Source organism: Syngnathus acus, chromosome 5 (genome assembly GCF_901709675.1).
Source record: "Syngnathus acus chromosome 5, fSynAcu1.2, whole genome shotgun sequence".
Classification (NCBI taxonomy): domain Eukaryota; kingdom Metazoa; phylum Chordata; class Actinopteri; order Syngnathiformes; family Syngnathidae; genus Syngnathus; species Syngnathus acus.
This window is the reverse complement of record NC_051091.1, coordinates 7,841,909-7,865,735: the sequence shown is the minus strand read 5'-3', so window position 1 is coordinate 7,865,735 and position 23,827 is coordinate 7,841,909. Positions and strand designations below refer to the sequence as shown.

The 23,827-nt window shown below is 43.3% G+C and overlaps 1 protein-coding gene across 1 annotated transcript in view; it reads right to left on the bottom strand.

Moving 5' to 3' along the window:
* LOC119123716 (inositol 1,4,5-trisphosphate receptor type 1-like) overlaps positions 1–23,827 on the bottom strand; it is a 40,773-nt gene that overhangs the window by 5,001 nt on the left and 11,945 nt on the right. The window contains 38 exon segments of the mRNA XM_037253029.1: positions 572–664; positions 740–929; positions 1,272–1,436; positions 1,968–2,143; positions 3,846–3,968; positions 4,963–5,155; positions 5,220–5,327; positions 5,405–5,428; positions 5,430–5,552; positions 5,654–5,749; positions 5,862–5,972; positions 6,059–6,259; positions 6,693–6,946; positions 7,033–7,216; positions 11,018–11,205; positions 12,254–12,386; positions 13,388–13,435; positions 17,596–17,631; positions 18,420–18,531; positions 18,602–18,750; positions 18,816–19,000; positions 19,071–19,191; positions 19,559–19,585; positions 20,395–20,523; positions 20,600–20,725; positions 20,798–21,049; positions 21,122–21,322; positions 21,399–21,524; positions 21,595–21,732; positions 21,807–21,881; positions 21,960–22,133; positions 22,217–22,382; positions 22,450–22,504; positions 22,576–22,708; positions 22,781–22,971; positions 23,072–23,225; positions 23,310–23,451; positions 23,528–23,779. Coding sequence (XP_037108924.1) covers positions 572–664; positions 740–929; positions 1,272–1,436; positions 1,968–2,143; positions 3,846–3,968; positions 4,963–5,155; positions 5,220–5,327; positions 5,405–5,428; positions 5,430–5,552; positions 5,654–5,749; positions 5,862–5,972; positions 6,059–6,259; positions 6,693–6,946; positions 7,033–7,216; positions 11,018–11,205; positions 12,254–12,386; positions 13,388–13,435; positions 17,596–17,631; positions 18,420–18,531; positions 18,602–18,750; positions 18,816–19,000; positions 19,071–19,191; positions 19,559–19,585; positions 20,395–20,523; positions 20,600–20,725; positions 20,798–21,049; positions 21,122–21,322; positions 21,399–21,524; positions 21,595–21,732; positions 21,807–21,881; positions 21,960–22,133; positions 22,217–22,382; positions 22,450–22,504; positions 22,576–22,708; positions 22,781–22,971; positions 23,072–23,225; positions 23,310–23,451; positions 23,528–23,779 — 5,354 coding nt within the window.

Sequence of the window (23,827 nt, the reverse complement as noted above, 5' to 3'; positions counted from 1 at the left end):
AAGCAAATATTTTTTTTTTCTTAAAGGGTTTATCTTAACTGATAACGTTGACAGGTCACAAGTTGAATTTCAACGCATGGTCAAATGGTGATAGCTCAGAAATGAAATGTTTCTTTTTGAGCAACTACTTTTATTTCATAATGCCGTTCAAAATTGTTTTTTTTAGCTACTTCTAAATGTGTATTATGATACGTGACCAAAAGCACAGGTGCTTTAAGATGACTTTTTTTTTCTCATTTGTATTTTATTCACACCTCTGACTCATTGCTAAGTTTGTTTTTGTTCCCAAGCAGCCCGAAATTCCAATCCTACGTGCTGAAGCATGAATAAGTCAATGTCACATGAGAGTCACCGAGGTCAAATGTGAATGGTTCGGGTCAACCGCTATGTGATGTAGATGTAGTCACGAGAGGGATCAATGAACATGGTTCCATAAAACACACAGAGCATGTCTGTTCCACTTTTACGACATCACACGGTTTTTGCTTACTCGTGACCGTACTCCACTGAAACACGACAACCCACCCAATGGCCAGAAATCAAAATTTCAAATTCAAAATGCTAACTTTACCTTCATGCAAACTCCCAGCAGTGCAGTTTTCATTCACTCCACCTTGACATATTCTGCTGGACAGAAACTCACTGGCTATGCTGGCTCCGTTTTCTGCACACAACAAATACGAGTTAGCAGAAGTCTTGGAAAGAAACCGCGGCGCCATTCTGAGGAGACTATCTTCACTTAGTGTCGCATTGGGAAGTCGATCCACTTCCAGGATGAAGTCATCTTTGAAGAAAATATAGCCGACGATGGAGAACAAGTAGACGAGGATGAGTGCAAGCACGGCGGTCAAGACGATGGAGCGTCCGTTGCGCGTCACGCTCTTGATGACGTTCAGCAACGTCTCTTCTCGGTACACCAGATCAAACAGCTACAAGGACAAAACAGAAGAAATGTAAATGAGAAAGAAGAAAAAAAAAAGTTCTTCAGATGACCATTTGGAACAGTTTTGTGTCGATCTGTCTGACATGAAGTTTTGGCAACAATATTGTGTCAGACATTGTGAAGCGCTGGCTTCTAAGAAATGTAAAGTCAGCATGATAGCATTAAGCCATCCAATACAGAAACATCTGGCCTGGACTGTGATGTACTCAGATGGTAAAAGTCCAGAATTGGATTCTGCTGTTACGCAGATGGTTCAAATCATGCTTTTGCAATGTCTTCATTTTCCCAAACGTCAAAGCATCGGCATGGCTTTCTTTCTTTTGCTCACCAACAAACTGTAGAAGAAGACATGAACAAACACCCCCAGACTGCAGATGAGCAGGTAGGTGAAGTGGTAGAGGAACTCAAAGTCCATCACCATGGCTTTGTAGCCCCGACTGAAGGTGCCGCGGTTTCCCAAAAAACTCATCAGGAAGATGATTTTATTGCACACCTGGAAGATGGATAGCTTCGGTTAGATTACAAATGATTTGATCATAAGATGGATGCTAGTTTTATTTCATGTAGTCGCAAGAGTTAATGAGAATTTTACAACAGCATCATGATGAACTCACACGGCTGTGAAAGTTTATTAGTGAAGAAAAACACTGCTAAGCATTCTTGAAAGCCCCTTTAAAGTGTGTGTGTGTGTGTGTGTGTGTGTGTGTCTCTAAATTTGACACACGACAGAGAACAAGCCTGGGAAATTGAAAAGTTAAGAAAATCGCCACGTATACAAAATGAGTCTTTAAAATTGTGCAAAATCAAGCCCTTGTCACCGCTCTCAAATGCTGTGTCCGCCGAGTGCCTGATACCACGCCCTGCCGAATAAATCACCTCGCACCTTATGCAAATGCGATATCGCAGAATCAAACATGGAGGACTGTGCTTTTTAAATATAAATAAATACTAAACTATTTCACATGGCAAATAAAGCAACCCCTATTTATAAACACACAAACTAATTAGTAAGAGACAGACTCACATTGAAGGCCCCAAGGAGGAACAGCGTGGGCTCCAGACCAACTGAGAAGATGAGACGGAGGATGGTGACGATGACGAGAGCCCGGATGCCAAGCGGTTGGGGCATGATGATCACGATAATGAGTGTTGCCAAGACGCCCATCCACAGCAGAGCAGACAGGTGGGTGTCCAGCGTACCTGCATGGGATTCATGCCAACACACATCTCCACTGAAACTGCTGACTCCCTAAATGTGCAGAGTCATCACAACGTAAGGATGACAAAGCAGCTTGAAACTAGTGCGACTGGACTCTTTAATATATTAAATGGGAAAACCCGGGGCCTTTCTTAGCGGGACTGAACCAGACAAGATTCCCTTACATAACATGTAGAAGTAGTTTTCGGGACAGTACAGTATACATTTTTTCTTGAGCGTGTGGGCTGGCCTTGAGTGAGAGAAAACCTGACACGTCGTCACATGAACTGCTCTCAAGGAGTTTATGTGGCGACGTGTCACTAAGATGGAAGAGAAAAAAAACAATGCATAGAGTTAAAAAAAAAAAAAGGCCACACCTCATTTGATACCTCTGTGAATTACCTTGCCAAGCCTGCAGGGACTTCATTAATATTTGTATAGTTACGGGGGGAAAAGGGGCATGCCTGACAAGAATAAACAATTCAAATGCAGAATGGTCAAAAACATTTCCCCCTTAACTTCCTTTTCTCCTTCCTTGGCTCGCTCGGCCGCCTTCCCCTCCTCTCGTTCTCGCTCTCTCTCCCAACCCATGTGGAGATCATATGACAGGTGCCACTTACATAACAGGCATCTCTAAAAATACTTTGGCTGAAAGATTCGTCAGGAAAAAAAAGAGGGAGCAACACAAAGCAGCAAAAATGTGATCGACCAAAAAAAGAAGGACGTTTTACACGCGCCATTTCGAACTACAGTTGCTCACTTATGAGTTTCTGGAAGGTGGTTTGGGTTCAAACGTTCAATCAAACTGTCAGTGAAGAATGTGGCAAGCACGCAATGCTTACACGCGTGTTATGCAGTTCATGTATGGACTCTATGCATATACATGTATAGCGGCAGTGACCTACATTTGTTGCTCTTATGACTGTGTGTATGTGTGAGGAGGAGCAGGAGAGCAAAGGTCGTAGTACCATAAAAGCTGCTCATTAAAAGCGTCCAAAGGTATATTGTCAATTCACGTGACGCTTGGTGCGGAGGAGAAACACAGTCAGACATTACTCATGCTAAGTAGTCTCTTGAACCGAGATCAAAACAAGCAAAAGAGAGAATCAGACATTCATCGGTTCCAAAGACGACGAGTCTTTTGTGACTCAAAGCCGTCGGGGAAGTGATCTGAAAGTTTGCCTGTGTGCAAAAGGGTGAGTCTCAAACAAAGAGCGGGTTATTGGCAGGTCACGCTCTTTAATTCCTGGTCAGGTGATACAAGTCAGCAGAACTTTAGGGGGGAAGCAGATCAGTGGATTAAGTCTTCATCTGTTTACTCTTTCTCTGCGTTACCATTCCAGACACCAAATCTTTTTTTTTCTTTCTCAGAAAAGCCTTCACGGCGAGTTAAAACATTGAATTGCCGTCATCGTTTGACATTCAGGCACTCCTCATAGCGAGAGCAGGTTGTGGCAGAAAAAGCACGCCGCTAAGCAGCTGTCCTTCCTGTTTTGCATTATTGAGGACACAACCTCAGTTTGACCCTGGATTGTGGCCAAAAGTGAATATTAAAAGCTTCTCTAAATCTCCATTACCACGTCAATTAACCGGGCATGGTCTACCTCGCTTTTTTTTCTTCTTTTCTTCCAAAGCATCGAGGGATGCAAAATGACATCAGTTAACATTACGCAGGGTCAGCGGTTACACTTTGGTTGGACTGACCTCCGTGTATCCCCTCCAGCGGGTAGAAAAAGCAGACGAGCAGGTTCATGAGCACAGCCAGGTTGAAGGAAACGTTGCTCCAAACTGAAATGTTTCTGGAGCACCAGTACAACACCGGCTGGGCTGGGAAAGACACAATAGTTACGTTATAATGGATACTAAATGAAATCAATTGTCAATAAAGTTATTGTATTGTCTCCGTTTAACCTGTTTCTAGATAGCTATCGGACCATGGCCTTTCACCCTCCACAATGAGTGATACATAACTCGGAAGGAATCGCACCTTCTCACCATCTCGTCCATAAAAGCGCATTTGCTCTTACTACGCAAGTAATTTTATCTCGCATTGTGAGCGAGAGTGACAGACAAAACACGTCTTTGTACGTGGTATGTTGTTTTGAAGGCGGATTGGAAATGCGTCTGCGTGGGAGAAGGCTTGTATTTGTTTGTGTTGATGCGCAAGCAATATCACAAGAGTGATTCACAACTGTTTTGCGGCACAGAGAATTCGGAAAGTCCCTGTTTCAATTTTAGACGGTAGAAATGTGCAAAATGCGTATGGAGACGAGAAGGCCTGTTCAGACTTGTGTGGACACATCTATCCATCCAGTCCATCGAATTGCGATTCCGCTCGTCATACATTTAGTGAACCCTTTCAGTAGAAATAATGAAGGGGGGTAAAGAATCGCAACAGTTGAATTGGACTGGACTACTTTTGCAGAAATGTATGTGCAAACCCCCATCGTGACTCACTCATAAATAATGGCAAATACTTCTCAAAATTTAACTAAAATTGAAATAAAAATTAATTCAATAAAAAAAACTTTACAATAAATTTAGGGTTAGGGTGTAAAATAAATGAATAAATACATAAATAAATAGAAAAAAAAAATAGCACCCCTAAAAATGTCACGCTGTAATTTCACTGTGGCTAAGGCATATTATTGCGCTTTCTAAGTATAACATTTATTTTGATGAAACACTTTTTCAAGCCCACTTGTGGGAGAGTTGAGGCCTTCAGGCAGATGGCTGAGAAATAAATTAAATTTGGTATGCAGTGTTGATAAGTAAAACTTGATGATTCATATGTTTTAGTTTGTTGCTGGTAACTTTATACCTCTAAGCTTCTTCTGCCAATTCATCTCACTGAAGAGGTCCTCCGCTCGCAGGAAGAAGTCGTTGATTTTACTGCCCTGCTCGTCTCTCTCAGTGGTGTAGTAGACCCGGAGCTTGGATTCGGAGGTCAAGAATTCACAGATGTTGGGCACTGGGAACACAATCTCTTCCATGGTGCGGTCGTGGCGCACAATCTAGACACCAGAGTTGACAATCACCATCCAGGAGTCAATCCGCTTGTTGTTGTGCGTTTTTTACTTCAATCTGAGCTGTGTGGTTGGCGTAAAACTCCAGGGCCTCATCTCCATCGCCACTGGCTCCTCCAGGCTTCAACATTATGGACAGCTCCTTGTTGTGACGGGCCAGCTGGATGACGAACACACGAGCAGAAAATGTTAAGGTGAGGACATGTAATGTGACAATTACGGAGTTCTCCAATAGACCTGGTGAGCCAAGATATAAATGTTTGTGTCCAACATTTCTGGGAGATGCTGCATCATGTTCCTCATCATCCTCCCCATTCTCCTCCTCCTCCTTTGTGTCTTCAAACTCCACCTCTCCCTGCAGATAGGCTTTTTTGATCACCTCCACCTGGAAGACATTATCAAACGAATGAATCTCACTTTTACGACAGAGTGGGGAGCAGTTGCCTTCAAGATGTTTGAGCGGAGGCCATTATGAAAGTTCCTCACAAGCTCTTTAGGTCTCATGTTGTACAGGATCCTCTCAGCATTTTCGCTGTCATGACGGCTCTCCATAATGGCGAGCAGCAACTTGGACGCGTTGTTCTAAAAGTAAGAAACGACTTTAAAAAGTAATAAAGACTTTGGCTTTAATCCACTTTCACTCCAAGTACAAACGTCTCCCTTTGCTCAACTTTCACCGTAGTCGCTAAAGTACCTTGAGCTCCAGCACCAGATCCATTCCGCTTCTTTCCGAGCGGGTGATGTCATTAAGGATCAGAGCAATGATGATATCGATACCGTTGGACTCGTGAGTGGCGATGCAATTCTGAGGCACGTTTGAATAAGGATTGCATATTAATGGAAATTTGATCGTTGAAGAGTTGTCACATCTGGTGTGATCTGCTGTCTTACCTGGTTTTCATGGCAGGGACCTTGGCAGTACTCTGTGAGGCTCTCTAGAGTTTGATTGATGAGGGCAACGTTCTTTTCATTGATGTACAGCCCTAATAAGCCCAGACCTCCTGTGGTGCTGCCGCAGATGCAGTCCAAGAACTGAAGGGTCTCACACACCAGGTTGTAGTTGTTCTTGTGGTTTTGACAGCGAAGAAAGTTCTGAGGAGATAAAAGTCGGAATCAGAAAAAAATTCTCATTATTATGAACAATATTATTAACAATATTTTAAAATATTTTTTTTATTTTATATAGAAAAGGTTATGTGCCATTTTTTTAATTTGATACAGAAAAGGTGATGTGCCTTTCTTTTTTTTTTATAAAGAAAAGCTTATGTGCCAAGAGCGTCTTTTTCCTATACAGTAATTGCAACTAATAAAACACAACAGAAAAGCCAGAGGCGAATGCCATATTATTGCCATCATCGTAATCATCATCATCATTATCTCATGACGCTAATGTCAGGTTTTATCATTCCAGGCCATTCCAAAGAAATGGTGTGAAGAGCCAAAGAGCAAGCAGGTGAATTAAATACCAGTTCCAAGGCAGAAGTGAAGTCAAGAGTAAGCGATTGTGCCGCTTGGACGGACCAACCTGCAGGTCACGGTTGTGATTCTCACAAAGTAGCTGCAGGAAACGAAGGATGGGCTGCATGATAATGATGACGTAGCTCATCTCGCCGTCATCCTGATTCTTCTCCCCGGTGCTTGCTTGACCATCTGCTGAGGCGAAGTGGTCCTCTGGGTCGGCTTCCCGCCGATAAGAGTTAAAAGCTTTCTTGGTGGCGGACGAGGCCTCGAGTAGTTGCTCGCGCACTTCTTCGGTCATCACCACTGATGATTCTCTTGCTGAACAAATAGAATTATTCCAGTTAGAAAAATAATCCCACTGTTGTTATTTTCTTTTTGCCCATTTGATTAAATCCAACACAAACCTTTTTTGCGGACCGGGGTGTCTTTGTCCTGGCTGTCATAGTCTCTCTTCCGATTTCCAAGGTCGCTGGTGTTTACTGTCACAGTAGCTTTGATCTCCAGCTGCGCCAGCTTCATGCGGTCGTAGAAAACGCGAAAGAACTTTTCAGACTTTTTGTCCTCGGTCAGGCGGCAGAAAAATGAACGCTGGACACACAAAATAGGGGAAAGCATCACAAAGTTGCCACTTTGAATGTAATACTTGAGTGAGTGTAAAATGTTTTCCACAGAAAAAGCAGATCTTTGCAAATTGAAATAATGCAATTAGACAGACATTTTTTTTTTTTTAACTATTGCCCTTATTTAGTTTGGTCAATAAAAGAGAATAATAGAATTTTTCAAGGCCCGAAGTGTGGATTAGGTAGACCATGGTGGCACTCAGAAATGGGGTCATGTCAAATTAGAGCACTTCTACATTATGTACAGTGTGGCCGCCTGCCTACTAGACTGTTGGTTTTGATTAGTAAGCGTTCTATCTATAGCACCCTTTGCGAAGGCCTCACCCAGCAGAGGCCAATTCACCGCACATGCATGGTGAAAAATGACACAGGCGGGAGTTGCTGGCCTACTACACAGAAAAAGAGACGATGGAGAAAAAGGTGGTGAAAGAGTCCAGAGATGAAAAGCAAGACGGAAGGGAGTAGGAAAAAATTAAAAGGAGGCGGGGTTGGGAAATCAGGTGACTGAAAATGAGGAAGAGACAGACAATACTCTGTTAGACGGAATCTGGGCCAGTGATGATTATGTAACCACCCGTCTTTCCAGGTTGTATGCAAAACTGGGCTAGTAGAGGAAGAAAAAAAAAAAAAAAAAAGAAAAAAAATCAAGCATGAGGTCATCAAATAATCTTGTGAGATGACTTTACATACCCATTCTGTTAAAAAAAAAAAAAGCACAACTGTGAGCAATTCAGTACTAAAGCAAATGAAAGTAACTGAAAGCAAAGTAAACACACAGTTGTAATCAAATCTCTCCTGCAGCCGCCTAAAACGGTGAACTATGCGATTGTGCCCTAAAGCAGATTCCACAGACTCCTCATGCCCCACCCCACCCCAGGCCTCCACCACTAAGCAGGAGCTCTCCTGCACGTACGCACCGTCAACACTCCGGGACAAGCAGATAGCAGACGAAGGAGGGGAGGGGGAGTGAGTTGCTGAGCAAAGCCATCATCCAATAAACAACCTGATGACGGAGAGTCAAGCGAGCGAGCGAGCGCACGCACCTAACGCCCAGCTTGCATCTTGCAGCATATTTGCGGCATTAGCGCTTCTCTGCTCATCATAATTAGCCAGCTCAAGCGGGGTAGCTGGGCATCGATTGAACCAGAATGTGCAGAAGCCTTCGCCGTTACACATGCCGACACCCTAGCCACACCAATTAAAATTACGTAAGTCACGTACACACATTTTCCAGCACAAGCACACACAAGCAAGAGGGTGCACACTTCTTCCACACCCACTGACTTTTTACAGACACCCACAAAGTAGGTCAGCTGTCTCCGGGAACAGGCACAGGCCCATGTTTAAAAGACACACCCACATGTCACACAAGCACTCTGAAAGACTTTGCCAAAGTTATGTAATCATAGTTGCATTCGCGTGCTAATGTCACAGTCGAAATACACGATGTGCAGACGGAGATGCGGTCCGGCATCTTGCTTGCACATCACGTCAGTCGGGGTAACCAATCGGGTTGCTGAAAAAGCTTTTATTTGACAGATGGTAATCGGAGAGGTATACATACATCATTTTAGAATTCTTAATTCATCCAACCAATAGTTTTCATATGTAGAAGCAGACTCAATATTTTTTGGGGGGCACTTTGTGCATTCATCCAATATTGTTGATATCTAGCATCCGTGTACTTGTCTGAAAGGCGAATACCGATACCAGTCTTATTTCAAGGTATCGGTGCTTTCGACGGTGGCCGATACCGGTATTATCCGCCCTTTGGTGGTCATTTTAAATTCAGGAACTAGAAATTAAGAGACCAGGAAATCGCCATTCATTTTATGCAATTTTAAACAAAACTGCTGTACTGAATATATACATTTTTATTTAAAATAATCTGTCATTGTTTTTATGGGAGGAGAAATTTCATGTGTAAAAATACTAGTGGTATCGGCACTTGGTATTTGACTCGCATGCATTACTCATGCAAATGTTGTTCTACTAGTACGTACACTAATAGGTTTTCCTACTCGTGCAAAAATGTCATGAAAAACTGCAAAACATGGGAAAAAACATGAGTAAAAGTGGATGAGGAGTGTATTAGTCCAAGGACCTCAAGGTGAATGAATACTCCATTGGCTTTCTGTACAGCGCAGTGCGATACTAACTACTTGCACAGGGCCCCATCTGTGTTTGCATAGCAATGACAAGGATACCCCAATGAGATGAAGTGACGTGATGGATGAAGTAACAGCGGTCAAGGAGAGGATGGAGAAAGACTAAGAGCAAAAAAGATGGTAAGCGAGAGGGAGGAGCGGGACAAGCATCCCAGACCCCGCCTTGTGCGGTGTTGGGAAAACACAGTCTGTCTGTATCCATGGAGACAAAGTCTGATTGGAATGAGACAGAGACGAGAGGTGTGAGGTGGAGGCGGTCCGCTGAAAAACAAGGTCATAGCGCTTCCCTTTCTCTCCTTCCGCTCTGCGACTTGGCATCAACAAAGGGATGTTATGTAACAGCTATTTATACTCGCACTCCCGTTCCCTCACCCCCTCCCTGATGTCGCGCATGCAGCGCCACATGCAAACCAAAATGGAGCAGCTCTGCCTTCTCCTTTGGCTCCGTCGGCCATCTTTGAGTATTTACAAAATGAGAGCACAACTGTTATTTTTTGGGGACTTTTCACAACATTGGTGAACACACACCTGCAGTGCGTGTTGTTGCCAGGAGGTCAGGAAGAGAAATGACTATTTGTCACAACACTTCACAATCCAGGAAATTTAATCAAAGCTGGAATGTGTCACAACAAGTCTGAAAAGTTGTCAAGTGCACTAGCTTTTGTATGAAAACATTTGCTGAAGGAGTACTCGGGTCGGTCGTTTATTTCGGTGTGCTCTGAAGGTCATGAGTAAATAGTTAACTGTGTCGCGGGAGAACACCATGCAAGAAGCGTGCTCAACTTGACGGGTCAACTGAAACCAAAGGTTAACTTTGGCTAACCAAAGCTGAAACTTTTCTTTCGGGGAAATAATGTGAGATTGTGAAAACAGGCGAGGCTTGATTTGGTTGGGTGACGACACACTGTTTGCACTGAGTGGAGGTTTTAAAATTAAATAGCTACCTCATGATAAATGTTGACTGGATGGAAGAAAGTAGGACTCTTGAATCCCTCTACTGTGTCCCCCTCCCCACCTCCACCTTCTCTCCCCACTGCCCCACTTCCGGAGGCCCAGCATGACCCACTTTAGACCGGCAAGAGAAGTCAAGGGAGCGGGAGAGCGAGACGGAATGTTTTGAAGCCTGAGACATTCCTCATTGTTCATTCACAGAGGCTTTACGTAACAAGGCCATCACGTGATGCAGCAGTGCCGCAGCCGTGGGAAGCCAAAGCATTATCTCCACCGCGGCGGCTTCTTTGCTCTAATCTGATTATGCGAGCCCCGTGATTGCACAACAACCCCATAGATGGGCGGACTGATCACAAGACACACTCCAACGGACAAACAGATACTTAATTGGGAAAAACGAACGAAGAGACAACCAAGAAGCGCACTACTGAAATACAGAGGAAACTTAAATGTCATATATAATCAAATGTAATGAAGTGGCTTTGGAGAATTAAAAATCGCACAAGGTATGGGGGGGGGTCTTCCCCTAATGTAACATTCATGGATGCACACTGACCCATATACTCCAAGAACTATGCATTAGACTGCAGATCAACAAGCTGTGAAAATCTTGGTCACATGACTGGCTTGTGGACTAAGGTTGGACTGACCTGAATGGTGGTGTTGCCGCCCTCTAGCAGAGCAATAGCCAGCAGAATGCTTTCCTGGAAAACCCGGTCACTGGTGGTGTTCATGATGAGGTCAATCACCAGATCAGAGGCTCCCTCTTTGTCCAGGTGGCACTGGACCTCCGCTAGGCTCATTTCCCCACGACTCAGGCCCCCTGGGCCACCCAGCACTAGAAAACAGCTCAGGTCAATATGGGCAAAACAGGCAAGTGACTGCAGTTCCTCAGAGGAAATCTATTAAGTCTAGCAAATTTTTCGCAGAAGCCACTTTGACTAATTCACATAAAATTGTGGTTAACCCACAGTTAATTACATTAAGACTTGCTATACAAATTGGTATAAGTGTAAATAGAGGCCCCTGTCTTAACATTAACACAGGTGTTAAGACTCCAGGATCAGATAAATAAAATTCAGCACGATCAATAATTGATATACAGTTTCATAGCAAGCCTAAGTGTTCATCAAAAATAAGACAAAAAATATATTTAGTATTATTGTAAAACTGCAGGAGCACTTCTTGGCCAATGGTAATACGAGTTGTTTACATTTTTTTAGGTGGAGGATTTTCCCTAATTACAAGACATATATTAACAAATAATTATTTAGGGGTTTTTGTGTTTGTTTTTTTTTAATAACCCCGCCCCCAAAAATGCACGTGGCGATAAAATTCCCACTGTGCAGTACACATGCGAGAGAACACTGGGTATTTCCGTATCAGGTGGAAAGCAAGTTTACACAGGTTTTGTGCATAGACGTGCAACAAAGCACATCACGCAAGTGATATTTCCAGAACCATTCACCTCGGATCACATGCCAGTGATTGTAAACACCGTTTTATTGTGACTGCCCAAAACAAGACATCGGTAGGTTATTCTAAAATGAGTCATACGCGTCATGTCGAGATGGCCTGCGTTGGTATTTTGACTGCAGCCTGAAAAACAATGACCGTGTTATCAAACTGTGGTTGTGATAAGTGCGTGGCGCTGGTCATGCTCAAAGGGCAGGCCTGCGCACAACTTTGAGAGTGATAAGAGCTCAGGGTCAGACAGATAGCGAGCGCCATCCTTGCCTAACATGCTAAGAGACATTTGTTTTACAACGACATCAGGCGTACATATTTTGGTTGAAGATAAGGAAACATTCTTCATGGATTCGATGGCCGATCACACGACAGACGGCGGAATCAAAATGCTTTCATTGGATTTGGGTGTTAACCACCTGACTGCTTTTTGCTGGGTCCTACGGGGCTGAGGGGGCCACTGCCGAATGACGTCAAGCTGTCCCTCCGCCCACCGCTGCGATGGAAGTTGCCATAGTAACGGTTCACCAGAATCTGCCTCAGTGCCTCACCCTATCAGAGGCGGAGAAAAGGAAAAATGCAATGACATGATTGCAGCTATGTGGCAGGAGTGTGGCTGGTTAGGTAACAGGGGACAGTCATCATCCCTTTTGTGGACTGGACCTTCATCACAACACAATATCGTCAACACAGGAACAGGAACTAACATTTCAAAGGTTTCAACATAATCAAAACTCACGTCATTTACCACCCACTGGACTAAAAGGGATGATTGCTAACATCAGTGACCCAGTCGAATGACATTTAAGGATGCGCTTTTTCACCAAGATAGACCTGAAGCCACATCTCTCTCTCACACACACACTGTGACTCGTCAACTGTTGAGCATTAAGCAGCACGATTTTGCTGTTGTCATAGCAACGGCAGCTCGTAGCTACCTGATGAGACCTCCCATGGGACGTGACGGAAATGAAAAATGACGTGTGCGCGATTATGTTACAGGTCTGTCAAATTGCGCGGTCCTCGATAGATTATTACGCGAGACCTGGTTCTCGAGTTAAATTGTGAATTTATTGCTTTTTCAACACAGGTTAGTCATGCTTTAAGATCCAATCAAGTGACAATCAATCTTATCGTCTTGCGACTTTTTCCAGTCACTTTTCTCACTGATATAAATGTTCCAGATTTTGTTAGCAAATGTTTTGTTTTTGTATTTTTCTCTGGAGTTTAATCAGTGACATACTACCAAATTGCTGCGCTGCAGATGAAACTGATACGAGCTGACTTGACTCAAGCTGGAGTGCAGCTGCTGACTCTCAAACTTGTCTCATGATTTTGTTTTGTTGTTGAGGTTGCCTGACCTCTTCTTTTCTCGGAGAAGAAATTAGTTATGGATGATGGCGCATTCACAACAAGGATTTATTTGAAGCTTATCCAAAAAGAAGCTGCCAATGCACAGAACGTCCTTGACTAAATTTCTGCAAAATCAAAATTGTGTGGCGTTTTTGAGATTGATGATTTCTTCACATCTTGCTACATCTACGTGTACGTACCCTTTTCTGGTCCTCCAACAACTTCTCAGGCTGGTTCTGATCCAGCTGCTGGGTGCAGTGATGGAAGTTAGGCCAAACAGATGCAAGCACATGCATTTAATTAGAAGACACAGCACAAAAGAAAGGAAGTCCATGCAAAAGGCCATGCAAAGGTCAACTGAGAGCGAGCCGTCATGCGTATGGTACTAAAAATTATATACGACACTGCTGAACTACAGGAATATGTACGACTTATAAATAAAATGTAAAAAAATAACTTTTATCTTGTTTCACAAATCAGTCACTGTGGTCCCTATTTTCCGAACCAGGGAATCAAGTGGGCTGTGTTCACACCCACAACGGCGCAAACGCCTATGTCCTCCTGCACCCTTCCAGGAAAATGCTAAAAGAACGAAAACACCACCCACAAAAATAACGTCCCATAACTTTACTTTCCAGCTCACTGCCACAAACCATTTAGACAAAATTATGATGTTCACGCAAAGAAACTCTTATTGCTTCTTTTAAATCACGGAAACACATTTCTGATTGACATCTATCTATGCATGGACCACAAAAAAGGTGAAGTTAGTTGATACTATAACAAAAGTACAGCAAACAGGGACAACAAAAAATGCGGACGTCTGCAAAGCCAACACTACAAGAATTAGAGAATAAGAACTAACACTGACTCAAACAACTTCACCTTTAAAAGTCAAGGATGAGTAAATCCAATGATCATGACTCACAAAGTTCAGAGAATGGCTGGATGAATAGAGGTTCGGTGTTTTCTGCATTGTGCATTGTTTGCGAATGCAAACACGAGGGATTCGGATCATAAGATGCTTAGAAGTATGATTATTTACCGTGCAGTAGGTACAATAACATGACTCAGAGTTTTAAGAGGCAATGCTCAACATAAATTGTTTAGTTAAAAACCATGGGCAGGCAGGGGAGTTAGGCTAGGCGAGGGGCACAAGGGGTTAGAGTTACATAATCAATCCAAAAGAAACCAGGTCACTAAACCAGTGACACAGAGCCGCTTAGAGCAGGCATCTGTCACCAAAACACAGAGTAGAAGGCAAAACAACATACACTGACACTTTGACAACTCAACTTGTCAGTCCAAGTCAAAATCAGGAGCCAATTATGCCACTGTTGAGTTTTCTTGAGCTGTGCCGTGGTGGTATAGCACAATGATTTAGAATTTTCCATTTGAGGGTATTCCGCTTCATCCCAGTCAAATCTCATCAGCAGCATTAAGTTGGAAGTTCATTCACAGGTCAACACACATCAGCACCAGGTATACCAAAGTATATAATAAAGACACCCCATAAAAACTAGAAAAAGCTTATTGGGCTAAGGGCATTCACATCAATACAGAAAGTAAGATGTGAAAACAATATTTTAATTAATAAACACTATTGTTCTTGCTAGTGTTTTGGTCTCATATGCAATGTTATATTAAATGTTACGAGCAACTAACTTGTGTAAAACCAAGTCAATGGCTGCCACATCAAACCCAGGAGCAGCAAATGTAGCAAAGACGTATATATACTAGTTGATGGTCGTAAGTCAGACCACAAACACCACGGAGAAACCCCTTGACAGCTGCCACATCCGCCCTGACTGCATCACATTCTACCAAACTGGAAATTCCCCGGGACAAACCCCCTTTGGTTACAATCACAACACTCAGTTTGACAAAATGACGTACATGTGACAAGCATGTACAAAATAGGCCTTTGAAAGTAGCCAAACAAATCCATCTTTGTATGCTGGAGCTGGGACACAGAAGCACTTGGTGTTCACAGCTTGCCTGCTTCCTATGGGCACTGCAGCTGACCTGCACTGCAAAAGCCAAAGTGGAAGAATCAACTTAATGCGGCAAGAAATCTCGTAAAATTTTGAAAACCAGATCCCATGATATGTTTGGGAGGGAGAAGGGAGGTGAAAGGCATGAAGCAGGACTTACTCTAAATGAGGGCTTGCGTAATAGGACCGTGACCACGCATGCAAAAGCCAAAGTGGAAGAATCAACTTAATGCGGCAAAAAATCTCGTAAAATTTTGAAAACCAGATCCCATGATATGTTTGGGAGGGAGAAGGGAGGTGAAAGGCATGAAGCAGGACTTACTCTAAATGAGGGCTTGCGTAATAGGACCGTGACCACGCATGCACACGCTCACGTGCACACGCACACGCACACACAGACAGTGTCGAGGGAAACTTGAGTTTTCTTATATAAGTCTGAGAGTCCATGCCCGTGACATTTGGCAATGACGTAGGTGCACCAACACCGCCAATGTTGCTGTGGCAGCTTTGTAAACTCCCAAAATCTTTCATTACTTTATATTAAATAGTATTACATAAATGTTTTTTTTTTTTTTTTAATTCACACAATTCTGCCCTCATTTTTTATGGTGAGTCAGGAAAGTTCAAGGAGTTGTACCACAAAGACTTATTTTCCCTTTTGGAAGAAATTCCCCTGGTGAGTTTATCAAACTTTCCCTGCCGTGTTTTTATGCGTTCCTGAAAGAATCCTTCCGGGATACTCCGCAATTCCGTCGTCGTGAAAACGTCCGTTCTTCTCGGCCAGGAATTAGACAAACACGGTTTGTCCAGCCATGTGGCACCTCTATTTCCAACCTGCTGCAGGGTCGCTTTTTAAACTCACTAGTTGAAAACGTATTTGTGTTTGAAATGCCTTTTGTAAAACCAGTCCTTGAACCTTTCTGAAAATAATATGTAGACATTATTCTTCCACATGCACATAGTCTGTTTACTACACGACATGCAAGAAGTCAATTGTGTAGAAGCAGCAGGGAGAATTTAGTATACCAGAGTTAAATAAAGACTTGTGTCACAGGTTAATAGCAGGCTGAATGTGAAAGAAGAGATTCCAAATATGCAGACTGACACATGGAGGGACAAATACATTTCGGCACCACTGCCATTTTTATGTCCGTGACAAGAGATACAACACATGACAGGTGTGCATGTGGTAGTGTGTGTAGGTGTGTGTTGGGGGGGGGGGGGATAAACTCTCATGCCCAACCGCATACCCTGCACATCCTCATAAACCCATTTTTAGAGACAGGTGCCCCCCCCCCCCAACACACACACAAACACATGCACACACAGACACACTAAATGGCTCCAGCTCACTTCTATCCTCCACAATTGTAGCTGAAGGTCAAACAGCAGCGGAAGGGCTGAGTTCCAGGAAAGAGAGAGAGAGGGGGAGGTGGGGGGAGATGCCGGGTTCTTATGTAACCTCAGGCCAGAATTGGAAGGGGCCCAGGAATCATGCAGTTTGCAGGCAGGGAAACTAGGACACAACCTCAATGACTGCTACTGTCGTCACACTTGCACACATCACATTAATACGTGCATATGGCACGGCACGCACACGTACACACACGTTCATAGTGTCCCCTATCGGCACTGAGAGGACGTGCAGGGGGAAACACCCAACTCATGGTTGAACACGGGCAAGGAAAAGAAACACCTGGATGAAGGCCTATGGGAGCACTTTGGATTCTATTGCGTCTTCACCATTATCAATTGATAGCACCTCCATTTATAAATTGATCAATACAATTTTGCACGTCTGTTACTTTGCTTGATCATATTTTATAGCCATCCATTATTTGCCGGCAAGTATTGGGCTATGTGATTGTTTACACAACAATAAAATTATTTAATTAAAACCCAACATAAAATGACTGTTTACAGTGGATACATACTTATTAAAGTTAAAGTCCCAATGATTGTCACACACACATCTGGGTGTGGTGAAATTTGTCCTTTGCATTTAACCCATCCCCGTGTGATTTTGATCCATCCCCTGGGGGAGAGGGGAGCAGTGAGCAGTAGCGGTGCCGCGCTCGGGAATCATTTGGTGATCTAACCCCCCAATTCCAACCCTTAATGCAGAGTGCCAAGCAGGGAGGCAATGGGTCCCATTTTTATAGTCTTTGCTATGACCCCGGCCGTAATGTTTGTTAATCTGGCAAGTAAACCACACACAAGTAAATTACTAAACACACACACCCACGCAAGCACACATACACACACCTCCCCTTTTGTACTATTGCGACATTGGCGCTCATCCCTGAAATCAGTCTAACTCGAGCACTCAGCCACGGAAGCTGCTAAAGTCAGTACGGTTACAAAAGAAGCTACAAGAACCGAGGACACAAACGGATAAGTAAAAAAGAAATAACCTTAGGCATATCCATCTCATCATCAAAGGCCCTGAGCTGAAAGAGAGCAGAAGGTTTGCGGGGTTAGATAACAGGCCGGGAAGCGCAGGCAGAGGTCAACAACACAGCGTGACATGTTAGTTAAGTGAGTGATTTGGACAAGGTCCTCCAATCTAGTCGCTCGTAAAAGAGGCTTTGTGAATGCATGCGACCGGCTGTTTAAATTGGTCACATTTGGCAGAGGGTTGGCTGAAAAGATATCAGAGAGGGTCTTGATATGTGACAAAAATCCAAGGGCAGAAAACCCTTCAAAATCATTGTATCGTTAGACCCGTTAATACACAGCGATTTGGAATATACTTTGTAGAAACATCAGCACGCAAAACCAAATGTATATTTTTTGTTTTGTTTCATTCAGATTTGAGGAATGGAATAATTCTTGTCTTTGGGGCCTAAAGTGATCCATTTTTGTGCATCATTACACAACACCAGAGAAATGTTTTAGGCCACCGCTAACTGTTGATTTTATTGCCTTTTTTTTGTCGGAGCTATTACATTTTAGTGAGCATTTGAATAACTGTCAGAATAACATTGACTTTTTAGCTAATATGACAAACAGTAACCCTTGGCATGCATGAATTTTTAAAACAGGAAATTTGTATGTATATATAGAGAGAGACAATAAAACATAATATCTGTAGCAAAAATTCTAATGTATTTCAAACTACATTGCGACATTTTGAAAAAATATATATGAAAGACCAGCTTGAGAAAAAAATGACAGTAATTCTCGAGTGCCCGAGTAGAGAATGGCGTATCTGGTGAGTGTGGTGTATATGTCCTACCTTCTCTCCATAACCACGGTCTTTCGTCATCATCTCTCGAAGTGTCTGCAGAACTTTAATGCATAGTCTCTCCTCATTTTCCTCCAGCAGCTGCTTGGTGTGCTTGATCAGCCTACACAAATACAATAATTAATATCTTTGATTTCTCCCTCAATCCAAAGTAATGGCTATGAATGTCTTACTTGCAGATGAAACCTCCACTTTCACACTTTTTGCGCGACTCAGTGTTTTCTGGGAAAAGCAGCTCAGGCCGATGCAACACATCCACGAGGACGGACAACTCGGCTTGGACCAACGGACGGAGACGGTCCTCCAGCGCTGACACGATATCCTGCGTCCCGCACAAACGTTGTTAGCACTCGTTCGAATCGGGTCAAACCGATAAACCCGCCGTACCTGCAGCCGCTCGATGATATTTCTGTAGTCCCGTGACGCTGTCACTACAGAGTCTCTCCTGGCGGCGTTACGTGCCGAGAGTCTCCAGCTCATTGCCGTTTTCTGTACAATGTTGTTGGACTTCACAAACAAGTTGTTCACTTGGTTGTCAAGGTCCACGGGGATGGCGATGGTTCTACCTTTGGCTGGCGGGGACGCACAAATGTGAATGGGTAACTGCTTTTCATGGCAGGCAATTGGATTTATTCAGCTTACCAACATCTGACAGGACTTTGATACAATTTTCCACGGAGCCTTTCTGGACAGGGAACAACCAGTTGCAGTGGTAGACCCTGAAAACTGCCTGCAACAGCTGCACAAAGACTGGCTGTCTGGTCTGAGAAGAAGCAAACAAAAGAAAACAAAAGAAGCAAGTCATTTCTTCACATGATGATCAATATTGTTTTTCTATAGCACTTGTCCCCATTAGGGTTGCTAATCTTAGTTGACTTTGGGCAAAAGTACACACATTCTATTTGTATTCCATAATAATATTTGGGGGGTGGGGGGGGGGGTAATTTAGTGGCGCTGCGCTAGTGTTCCACATGGCCCTGAATTCCTGAGAAAGCACACACCTAAAAACCCAAATCATGGCCATGCACAGACAGACGCTCATAGAAACACGGACATTTGTCAAATCAACGCCTCTTAACATTTTCAACACCGACAGTACGTGCGCTCCACCCTTATTGACAAACAAATACCTGGAATATTTTCCCCAATAGAGAAGCCTGTGGCAGAGAATACAAGCAGGAAAGAAATGAAATATTACAAATTGTGACATGCAGATGCTAGTATATGGCAGTACGTTCTAAATACAGTCATTGGTAAATTCCGCATAATTATCTAATAGGTGCCTGTAGGTGAAGGCTGCTCATCTGTGCTTGCGAGTCAAAGTCAAAAAGCACATTGGCTGGACTTCTTGAATGTCTCCAATCTGCCTGACATCGCGATTACCTAAGACAACTTCAACGGACTGCACTGTTCTAATCTAAACATCAGAGCGGGGGGCTATTCAGTTGCAATTACGTGAGGGGGAGCTAATGGGCAAGTACTTGCAGCCATACTTACATTCTGTCTGATGGCTGTCTGGAGCACAGCATAGACATTAATAGACTGGAGGTTGTGCAACCGTTATTAAGCAAGAGAAAAACATAAATCTAATCTAGCAGTGCGTCTCATGTTAGCTGTGCTTCTTGGAAAAGTCATTCACCCCTCTTAATGATAGATATCTGAGACTGGGAGAAACAGGAGAGCAATGTCTGACATGCCGGGCAGGAGGATCCGTGGGTTAGCGCAGGACAGCAGGGACTTCACCATTCACAACAGTCAGCCATATCATGACGTGAAATAAAATAATCTAACAAGATGTATTGCTCAAGACATTTCATATGATTATTTCATTTAAGAAACATTCATATCAATATGCAGCACTTTATTTCTATCGTAAAATTTGGACAATAAAATTAAAATAAAAAGAGATTCTTTTTTTCAAGTACATGGAAACATTCACGTTGTTTGCGTGGTTCTAATTTCATACCTGCAAGGTGGTGCTCTGGTCAGAAAAAGGCGAGCTAAAAAACGTGGTGACAATACTCATGACCGTCTCAGTCACGTAACACTCCAGAACGGTGTCGGCGTGCTTGCGATCGCTTGTATTGTTGCAAACCTGCAAAAAAAAAACAACAACTCATATTTAATTGATGCACCATTGCTTTCCTGATCTATTCATTCACGTTACCTACTCTGCAAATGTCAACCAGGAAGTTCTCAAAGAGTTTCCACATGTGGTTGGAAGTGTAAATTTCCTTCATTTCAACCTCGGTGTCCACATAGCAATGGTTGAGGAAGTTGATATAGGCAATTTTAACCTGATGTGAAATGAGACATTGCAGTTTAATAATTGGCGGAAGAAGGACTTGTTAGATTTGCATTCCACTCACCTCTGGGATGCAGTCCTCATTGGTCACCACTCGCACGATGTCATCCAGCGGGAGCAGCGAGTTACATTTGATTTCCGTGTAGACGTTCTTGCCCTCCGTGCAGACGGCTAAAAGTTCCACCAGGTGAATATGGTACATCAGTGGACTGTTCTCATCCATGCGATCCCGCTCCGACCGCATCATCTGCACCAGTGTTTGAAAGGAGGCGCGATCATTGTAGAAGACCAAAACGTCTTCGCCCGCATTCACCAGCTGTGAAACACAACAACAGACTTGAGGACAAAACGTCAACTCAGATGCTAACAGTTGCAAACGGCGCATCACCTCGGCCATAACGATGTCCTGACACTTTTTGATGAACTTATTCTCTGCTTTGACGATTGTCTGCAGAAATTTTAAGTACTGGACGTTGCGTCCATGTGTTTCGATGCAGTGGACAAAGTGTTGGACCACGCGTTCATTGATTTCACTGCACAGCTGGAAGTTGTTCATGAAAATATGCTGCATGGTGATGGCTTCCAAAATCTGAAAAAAAAAACAAAAACATTGTTGCTTGCATGATTTTAAACCATGACTTGCCGTTAGTGCATTAATAGCCCACCCCGGGGTTGAGGAAGAGATTAATGTGCTTGTGAAGCAGAGCTTGGTTCTGCTGGTTCCCGGCACAGAAGTTTTGTAGGAACTGATGCGCTAACCGCATGATATCCTGCATGCGTAAATCTTCACCCTGGAATGAAAAAAAAAAAAGTTGGACTTTTTTATTTAGTCCAGCAAAAGATTACTCAGTCGAAATTCACCTTCTCATATGGGATCTGTAGCAGCTCAAGGACGACGGCATGAGCCCCCATGTTCCTTAGTAACCTCTGTTGCTGCTTCCTGCTCTTCCTGCCTGACTGACCCTCCTGGACACAAAGCCTACAGAGGCGCAGGAGGATCTAACGAAGAACAGAAAATATTAAGACGTGATCACAATTTAAAAAAAAAAAAAAAAACTTTTTTGCTGGATTACCTCTTTTACCACCCTGTAATTGTAACTGCTGGTGCTCTCTGGTTTGTTTGGCTTTTCGGCTCCTCCAGACTCTCCCTACGATAAATAAGACACAAAAGACACCTTGTTTTTTAAGCATCACATGTGAATTTTATCCATGCTTCTTCTTATTACCTTTTTATGTTGAGACTCAGAGGCCATCCCTTCTCCTGTATCCAAGACCTCATCTGGACCCTGCCTTTTGTACACCCATAGCTCAGACTTCTCCACAATGGAACGCAGTTGGTCCAGGTCAAACTTAATTTGTTTGTAGTTCTCCACATCTTGACTGGTGACTAGCAACTGGACCTGGTGACAAGTTCAAAGAAGAGGACTGTGAAGACCAGACAACCTGAGCTACACAAACACTTTTGTATGATGTACGACAATACCTGCTTGAATGCCTGAAGGACCTCCTGCCTTTGACTGAAATGCCGAAAAAGCAATTGGAGGGCCCGGGAAACCAGAGGGGGATAGTCGTGCATGGTCAAGTGAAGAAGGACTCTCAGGAAAGTCCGTCCGCCGTGGTCGTCCAGGTCCAAAGGAGTGTTCTCTTCACTGGCCGCACAAAATTACACAAAATTACCGCTTTGATTTGTGATTGCGATCCTCAAATTGTAATTACCTTCCACCAAATATCCCTTCGGCCTGCTCTTCTATGTGCTCGAAATCCAGTGCTCCTAAAATGGCACAACTAAGTGACGTCATTGATTTCTACGTGTGTTGGAGACAAACATTCATCTCATCTCACCTGGCATATTGTTTGGACCTTCAACTGTTCCAGTTATGGATAACTCACTTTGGGAGTTGCTCTCATCAAACTCCCTTTTAAAGATGGACAGCAGACAGGAGATCCTGTAGTCCAGGCGGACGTTTAATATGAACTGCGTGGAAGAGCAAATCATAAAATTAGCTGTTTTTATTTTTGGAGGTCATCGTCATTGCTTGTCATGTACCTGTAAGATCTCAATGATCTTCAGCTTGGTGTCCATGACCAAAATGTCTTGTTTCTCCGGTTCAGTCTGAGTCTTGACAGTGCTTCCGTTGGCGGTACTATTTGATGTTGTGGGTAGAAAGCCGCCGCCTCGAAGGACCACTTGTGACATCAGCTCCCCAACGCCATGAATGGACCTTATCACATTACTGCCTGGAAGAACATACAAATAAATTTAAAAAAAAAGAAAAAAAAAATAGAAATCTGTTGTTAGTTAATTTGCCCTCGTACTCACCCATTCCGGGTTTCATACCTTTGCTCTCATCTCCCTTTTCCAGCTTGTTGAAAGAGAAAATTGTGCTCATATGGACACAATCTAGAATAGCTAGAAGGATCTTGGTGAGTCTTAGTAAATCGCTGAAGTTATAAAAGCCAAAATAAATCAGATTCCTGGACAAATTTACCACCTTAAGCAAAAACAAACAAACAAACAGGAAGTGATCATTTTATTTTTATAATCAGAACGTGTGCTATGATGTGGTCAAACTCACCTCAAAGGTGAGCTTATTCTTTTCTTTATCTGCAAAAGGAAAACTCTGGCAAACCACATCTCTGAGGTAGTTCTCGACAAACTCCATCGTCTGTGAGAATCGCTCCTTAATTTCATCTTTGGATGTGCCGTCGTTGTCGTAACTACATGGAAAACACATCAATACGATGAATACACACAAAGACATGACGACGTGCACATTTTTGCCCGTCAACTCACTCGTCGATCGCAATTTCCGATGGGATCTCTGACCACAGTCGTGCGTATTTGACGGGTGTGACCTGTTCCTGGGGATCGCGATCTACGTGCATGTGCAGCATCATACGGCAAAACGAGGCTCGCAGATCATAAGGCAAGTCTTCGTCTGACATGCAGCGCAAGATCAAATCGACATCCAGCTGGCCGGAGATCTTGTTAATCGCCAGGTACTGCCTGTCCAAACACATCCTGGCAAACAGATTCAGCTGGTACCTGCCAAAGGACAACAATGACGATAAAACTAAGCTCTTATTATTTGTT